Source organism: Myzus persicae, unplaced genomic scaffold (genome assembly GCF_001856785.1).
Source record: "Myzus persicae strain clone G006 unplaced genomic scaffold, MPER_G0061.0, whole genome shotgun sequence".
Taxonomy (NCBI): domain Eukaryota; kingdom Metazoa; phylum Arthropoda; class Insecta; order Hemiptera; family Aphididae; genus Myzus; species Myzus persicae.
In genome coordinates, this window is record NW_019100968.1 from 5,666 (window position 1) to 14,084 (window position 8,419).

The 8,419-nt window shown below is 37.6% G+C and overlaps 1 protein-coding gene across 1 annotated transcript; it reads left to right on the forward strand.

The window, feature by feature from the left end:
• The first annotated feature begins 267 nt into the window (after positions 1–267).
• LOC111027079 lies at positions 268–1,082 on the forward strand. Its single transcript, XM_022305296.1, has one exon. The coding sequence runs from the start codon at positions 365–367 to the stop codon at positions 1,022–1,024; it is 660 nt and encodes a 219-aa protein (XP_022160988.1). The 5' UTR covers positions 268–364; the 3' UTR covers positions 1,025–1,082.
• Positions 1,083–8,419: the final 7,337 nt, after the last annotated feature.

Genomic DNA, 8,419 nt, shown 5'->3' on the forward strand with positions numbered 1-8,419 from the left:
AACCAGTCCACTGTAATTTTTCGCAGCGACCGGAGCACCGTCTATGCTCCGTGTCCCCGGCGACCGTACCCAGTTTCTCGTTGTATATAATATAATTGTTATTTTATTACCTTTAGTTTTTTGATATCGCCGCCGACCTCAGTTTCAGCACACGAGCGTATAACTCTCATACATCAAATAAAAACAATTAGCCGTACATTTAATTTGCGTTTTATTTAACAAATCTATTTATATCCTGACCCGAACGCAATTATTAGTTACACTATATAACTAATATTCTCTAACAGTTTCAAAATATTTTTTATGGCCTAATCTTAATAACTGTATAGAAGTAGTTAATATATTCGTTTGCGCTTTTAATGAAATGATACACAACGGCGAGTCGGATCCGACTTGTGTAACAGAATTACTAAAGAATTCTGTCACTAAACCACAACAATGTGAAACATATATTACCGAGTTCAAAAAAGAAATGTGGTATGCGTCATATTTTAAGAGTAATTGGTATTTTGTGTGTGAAAATCCGATGACTATAACAATAGTTTGTAATAAGCAAAATATAAACTTTAAAATTAAAATTAAAAATTCTGGAAAGTTATACATGAAATCTGGATGTTTAGCTTTCACTACGAAAGGTGTCCTTAGAACAGAACAATCGTTAGAATCATCAACTTCTGTTATTTTACCAATAGAATTATCTCTTTTAAATGATTCTTGTTGTAATATGCCAATTAATCAATCATACCCGAAACCAATTCACTTAAATGAAATAAAAAATCTCAAATTTTATATAGACGTTTTTAATCGAATAAACGTACAACTAGATCAACAGGAAAAATTGATAACCTTCCTTACTATAGAAAAGACATATGAATTCGTTTCTGAAAATAAATACTTAGTTTTATTAATATTTGCAATATTAATATATTGTATTTTTATGTATTTTAAAAATAAAAATAAAAAGTTATCCATAGAAAATAATATAATAGAGCTCGGATATCGTCCCTGTGCTACACAAAAATAATTAATCAGTTTAATGAATTATTGTTTATTAGTTGTAATTCGATACTCGGTTTTTTTTTAAAAATTGTTTTACAAAATACTTTATAGTTTTCTGATAATTATTATAGTTTATAATTACTTTATTTCACTTGTCTATACAAGTGAAATAAACAAATTGTATTACAAATTATTATATATTGTATAATATTTTAAGTGGATCTAATGTATATATTATGTTATTTGTACTGGTATCCGGTGAATAGGTCGCGAACAATTGATCGCCGGTGAATTGGTCGCCGGTGAATTGATCGCGGGCGAATTGATCGCGGGCGAATTGGTCGTGAATACAATTGGTCGCCAGGATAATTGATCGTCAAAATTGTTTTTAAAAAATAATAATTATATAAAAAATAATAAAAATAAAAATAATAATATTAATAATCATACATTTTAATTTATAATTATTTAAAGTTGGAGTTGAAAATTATNTTTCCATATTGACTTTTCTTCGCTTCCAAATTTTTCAAACGTATACATATAGCCGTTATAAATTAATTTATCTTTGCCTTTTTCACTCTTTATGAACTCCATTATTATAAAATAAAAAAACAGAAAACACACACGTACTATATAGCATCCACTAACAAATGCAAGTATGTAATGACAAATTGGTACGACCATCGGAATATAGATATAGATAAGTCGATAACGATCGTATAAGCTTATCTAAGTTATTGCCACGCTAGTTCAATTATCTCGTGTGTACCTATAAGATTATTATATCTGTTAATCTGTACATCGTAAATTGGAATTACTGTACGTTATTTAAAAATAAATAAGAGTATTTTCTAAAATAATAAACATAAAACTCGGATATGTATATTAAATATTAACTACCTATGTAATTAGTATAATAAAAAAATTTAAAAACTAAAATTGTTCGTTTGACGATCAATTAGTATAATAAAAAAAATAAAAAACTAAAATTGTTCGTTTGACGATGAATTATCCTAGCGACCAATTATATTCACGATCAATTCACCCGCGATCAATTAACCGGCGACCAATTCACCGGCGATCAAATGTTCGCGACCAATTCACCGCGATCCATTTGTACTATTGATGGTAAATTACCTATAATATCATATTATGATTTTTACATTGTTCGTGTGTAATTAAAATAGTACCTACATTTTTATATTATCCATAGTTTTAATGATATTTTTATTTATAATTACTGCCAATAATAATCGAATTTTGATCAATATATTATAAACTATAATATTATATGTTCTTAAAACGCAAAGTTAATATTTATTTGATAAAAGTTAAAACATTTTTTTTAAATTATTTTATTACTGTTTATTTCTTTTATTATATTTCTGTATGAATATTTATTGTTTCTTTTTTTCTTTTTATTTAACAGTATCTAATTGATTTTTAAGCGGTTAATAAATACACCACTGAAACATTAAAACGAACTTTGTTTTTATGGGTAATAATATTCAATAAGTTAAAAAATCTAATCCTATGCGGCCTTTTAAAATGTTGCGTATTTGAATGATTAGCTTTAAAAGGTTTACCAATATCATTTTTTTTTTTACTCGAAGCAAACAAATTTAATGTATTGGAAAATTTCAAACATGTTAAAAAAAATGGTCGAAATCGGATAATTATTTCCACTAATTTTCATAATTATATTTTACAATTTAAATCAAATAAATATAAGCCGGAATATTATAGTAGTTGCGAATAAAATTATTATATCGTTATGCCACCGTGGTTAATAATCATTATAATATTATTTATAGTAAAGCTTATCGCTGGGCGCTGGCAGTGTGTACTCGTCAAAAACCGGTTATGAACTTGGAAGCGGTAGTTGTAGCGAATCGGGGGGTAACGAACATTGTCGAACGCTGCCGTAATAAAAACGCAGCAGCACTAGACGGCCGTAATTTTATGCGTTTTTCTTATAAAACATAGATTGCGCATTCCAATAATATGGATTACTGAGTGGTTTTATCGTAAAAACACCTATGAACAAAATTGTAGAGGAGATTTTTATCTGGTTCCGTAAGAAGCCCGATTTTTGATATCATTAAAACATCATGAATTATATCATGATTAATAATACACTTTTTTTTAATTTTTCAAAAGTCATTTTTAGGACTTAGAAATAAAAATTTCAAAAAAAGGGCTTCTTACGGAACCAGATATAACTCTCCTCTACAATTTTGTTCAAAGGTGTTTTTACGATAAAACAACTCAGTAACCCATATTATTGGAACGCGCAAACATGTTTTTAAAGGATTTTTTCGGGTGATTTTTTTCCGTGACACGTCTTCTTAACGCTGGCTTATAGGCTCCAGCTCCACTTTTTTTAGATTTAAGTAATTGACTCAATTACCTATTATAAGTAGTTCATATGTTTTTAATTTTAATCTTTAAATCGTTCGGTGTTAAATTTGGTTTTTGGAGACTGAATAATTTCGTCCAGAGCTGCTATTCGAGTTGCATTATTTCTATACAATTCCAGTTTTGGATTCCATAGAATTTCTTTTTCTTGGTATACCTAAAAAAACTTGGTCATGTCACTATCTGTCCACCTTTCGACCATTTCACCAACTCCTATTATAGCGATTTGTATACGAAATTGAATAAACTATTAAGATAAAGTACTAAATGGATATATGAAAATACTTATACTAATAATAAAAAAGATAATAATTAATAGTTTATAATAAGGATAATGTTGCTTGGTAAAAATATTATTCACTATGCGTCTAATATAGTATAGTACTAGTACTCTAACCTAACTGCTGCACTAAGCACTGTGATTGATTTTTTTAATTTAAATTATATATAAAATGTAAAAATAAAATAAAATATCTACTAACCTGTATAATAAATTCAATAATTATTGAAGATCTACAAATGTATGATTATATTTGTTGAATGTAAACAACACACCCTGTATTATATAGATTATAAGCAAATTATTCACACATTTCACACTGTAGAACAGCAGACGCTGAATAGGCATTTTATATTTCTATAGCGTATTCGTTATATGTACGTACTAGCCTGTAGGACGATTAGTCGTTGTTTTATATTACGCATCGGAGCACTATAGTTATTCATATCAATTATACATATTATTATATTATTACATATTCTATCCGATCTTACATTTATTTAACTTTAGCTTCTGTATATCTGTGTAACTCAACAGGTTATGGGCCCAGTAGTAAGGTATTTATAATAAAGTCGTGTATGTTTAATACATTAATTATTGATTTACGAATCGCGTGTTTGTGTACAGACAGTGTACACCAATAACAATTCGCGAAGTTTAGTGCAGTATAATGAGGGGTACGACACTCCGTGAATTGGTTGGAACGGGCGATTGTGGCCTTGAAAATGGTATCTAGAGGTAAAGTAAACGAAATCTGAATAATGATTACTGAGTGGTAAACTTCGGTCTAAAAAATAGTCCAATGACTTTTGTGAGACTCATGAACGAGGTCATGAGGGATTACCAGGATGATTTCGTACAAGTTAACCTAGTCTCAAGAGATTCGGACTAACGTGCAACACAAAATAATGTAAAATCAGTCTCCGCGAAATTTCATTTTTAGGACACATTGTAGACTCGGAGGGCATAACAAAACAACCGGGAAAATTGGTATGCATTGACAATTTTCCGGTCCCAACAAAGGTTAGGGACGTACAAAAAATTTTAGGCGTGTGCAACTGGTACAGCCAGTTCGTAGACAACTACGCTGACACTATAGCACCCCTAAAAAATTTATTGAAACAGGGAGTAAGGTGGAAATGGACAGATGTAGAACAACGCGCATTCGAATTAATAAAAAGACGCGCTAGTCACATCACCGAAATTGTCGCCACCCGGATTATAGCAAACCGTTTTGTCTGCAAAAGTGATGCAAGCGAAGCCGGTGCTGTACTTTTCCAATGGGGTGACAGACCGAAGGAAAGACGCATAGTGTTCTACGCAAGCAAGAAGTTTAGCGAAAAGCAAAAAAGGTACGCTGCGGTCGAACGCGAGTGCCTAGCAGTAATCTGGGCGACAGAAAAATTCCGTACATACCTAGAAACCCGAAGTTTCGAACTCCTAACCGACAATTCGGCACTAACATGGTTATACAGGACTAAAGACAAAAATTCAAAATTAACACGTTGGTCATTACAACTAGCTAATTTAGATTTTAGTACGGTATACGTCCTGGGAATACAAAACGAAGCTCCCGATTTGTTATACCGCGATCCGGCACAGGGGCCAACCGTTGACGAAGACCAACTAGAGGAAAAATTGTTAGGGACCCCAACAACGCCGACAACCGACACTGACCTCGAGTCCGACCGAATTTTCTCTATGGTAAATAACCACGATAATGACAACACGCCCCTCACCGCAACAACGCTCGAAAAGCGGTTGGCCGAAGACGCTACAATTCGTGACGTAATCACCGGTCAACAAGGGGTCAGCCCAACGCGGAACACTGAGAGCGCAAAACCGGGGACAGAAAAATATATTTTCTCCAACGGCCTCTTATGCGTAACCGTAGGACCCCACACACCCATCATGATACCGAAAGCCAAAATATAATACGTAATTTGGAGGTGTCACTATCACGTCTTGTCCAACCACCCGGGTTGGAAAGAAACGTACCGGGCGGTTCGACAACGGTATTATTGGAAAGGTCAAAAGAACGATGTCAGATTATATGTAGGTGCGTGTCACGTGTGAGCGTGTGCAAATCCACCAAACTCACGTCCTAACGACCCAATGCAACCTTGAACGACCCCGTCAACCATGGGAAGTTATCAGTGTCGATCTTATGGGTCCGTACCCACGTTCCAGCAAGGGAAAATAATACATACTGGTAGCAACTGACTGTTTTAGTAGGTGGACCGAGGCTTACACCCTAGGAACAGTGACCTCTAAAACAATAATTGAAACGTTAGAAAGCGAGTTCTTTTCACGTTTCGGTTACCCACGGCCCCCAATGTGTGTCAAACGAAATGATAAACGCTTCAGAAAGATGGGGGCACAGGGTTGGACAACTCCGATATATCATCCGAGAGCCAATCTAGTCGAACGCCGAAATCAAGATTTAAAAAAAGGTCTGCGCGCAACGCTCGTCGACGGCAAACATAAATCTTGGGATACAAAACTACCCGCAAGGTCTATTTTCGATACGGAACAGGTGTAACGAACAAACATGTTATCCACCCGCGGTTCTTGTCCTTGGCAGGGAATGCAAGAGACCAGGTGATTTGGCTCTGTCGAAATCAACACCGGTTGATATCGAAAAATCACGGGAAGAGAGGGTAATGCGGGAAAAGCGCATATTAGGCAAAAAGGTAGTGGTAAAACCGAACACGAACACCGATATACAGGTGAAGTTCGGCAAGGGTGACATAGTTTACTACAAAGCACACCACCTATCGAAGGCACAAAAAGATTTTCATGCCAGATTCGTGCCAAAATGATTAGGCCCGGTAAGGCTAGCGAAGCAAGTTGGAAAGGGAGTTTTCCTAACCGACCAACAATCGCCACGAAAAATGCATGTGTCATGCTTAAAACGCGCACCAACCGTATAGAAATATAACAAAAATATTCTGTACTAACCGCCGTTTTCAAACATAAGCGGCCAACAACTGGATAAGTGGCCGAACTTATCCAACGGCTGGGGCTGGTGCCGAGTGACCAGGATGAACCACAAACAGCCGCCCAGGTCACGAGGATGTCGACCCGCCAACTCCTGCAGGACCCAGTGCTGGCGGCCATTTACAATCGGGGCTGGGCGGACCGCACAGCGGTAATCCAACGGATGCTGCGGCCGCAGCGTCCAACAGCAACACCCAGCAGCCGCACCCCATCACTGACGAGACCACCACCACCGGCAACGACACCTGCCCCCAAAACACCTGCTCCCGCAACACCTGCCCCCATAACAGCCCCCGGTCCGATGGTAAAAGTGAGGACGGAGGCGCAGCAGGCTTGGAACCACAGGAAGTTCCAGCAGCTAAAGGAGAAAAGGAAGGCCAGGGAAAGTGAGGCAAGCCAACGACACCGGCTTGCCAAGTGACCTGCGCCAACCTCGGACCCGGAAGTAACCTGCGCACCTCCGACCGACCCAACATCACGACATCACGGTAGCAAAGGAGGTGGACCAGCCTGCGCCGAAGAGCGGAAGGCTCGAGTAGCAGTTACCATCCACCAGCCAGGGGCGACTTAACCAGAGCGTGAACGCGGAACAAATGTCCGAAGACGCCTGGTTAGCCACCCACGGTCTGTCGCTAGAGGGACTGCCGGATATGACGTACGACAATCCGTTCTTCACTCCGGCTACGTCACCGGAAAACATTAAAGGGGAACCAGTGACGCAAGCCTACCACAAGCAGCCGCAAGCGGTGGTGCAAGCAGAACCAACACCCCACGATACCACTGTACCGGTACAAGCACGCCCGTGTGGTGGTTTGGAGGGGAAGTATGACAAGGTACGTTACGGTCGTCAGTATAAAGTACCGGCACCACAACGACCGGTCTGCACCTTATCAACCACCACCACGGGCAAAGTCGGTTCGACATAGTCAACTCTCCCACCTCACTGCAAATGCTTACGGTCATAGAACAATATAGAAGCAACACTCGATCAGCTAATTGGGGTCAGGTTTACCTATGATCTGAAGTCTGAAACTCCGAAAAACACGGAAACGTTTAACAATATGATGTTAGATTCAAAGTGGTGTTGGCAACACTGGGTCCTGATGCCACTGTAGGGAGGGCATAGTTGTCTTAGTATGTAGAGTCTGCCTGTTGCGGCCTATTCCTCAGGTCTGCTGTGTGCGGCCTATGTTATTTCTGTTTTACGTTTTGTCATTTATTCAAGTTGCTTTATTAAAGATTACCTAGTGCATAACTATAAGGTTGAATTACTTTATTTTTCTTATCCTGACATCATATATTTATCGTTGAATAATAGCCTAGATATTAATCGCTAACATCTCAGAAGTGGGATAATTCCGTTGTTTCCACCGTGTTCGAAGGTGTACTCCGGAAAATCGTGCCCGTCAAAGTTGTTTTTTCTTTGGGGTTGTCAGAATTCACCATTTGGTTTTTGGCCGTAAGTAGTAAACGCGAAAAACGTGTGTCGTGTTTTCCTTCTTTTGGCGCGAAGTTGCGATCGTTTGAGGTTAGTCGCTAGTGTGCGCGCGAATGCACCGTTGTTAGCTCCGCAGTGCGCGTGCGTGAGTTGGTTCGGTCTCCGACTGTCGTTACCGAGGTACTGGATTAGTGACCGATACCGTGTTAATGTGATAACGCGTGCGGACGCCGGTTATCATCGTTGTTGATAACGAACTACTGTTTTTGTTTATATTGTCGTCA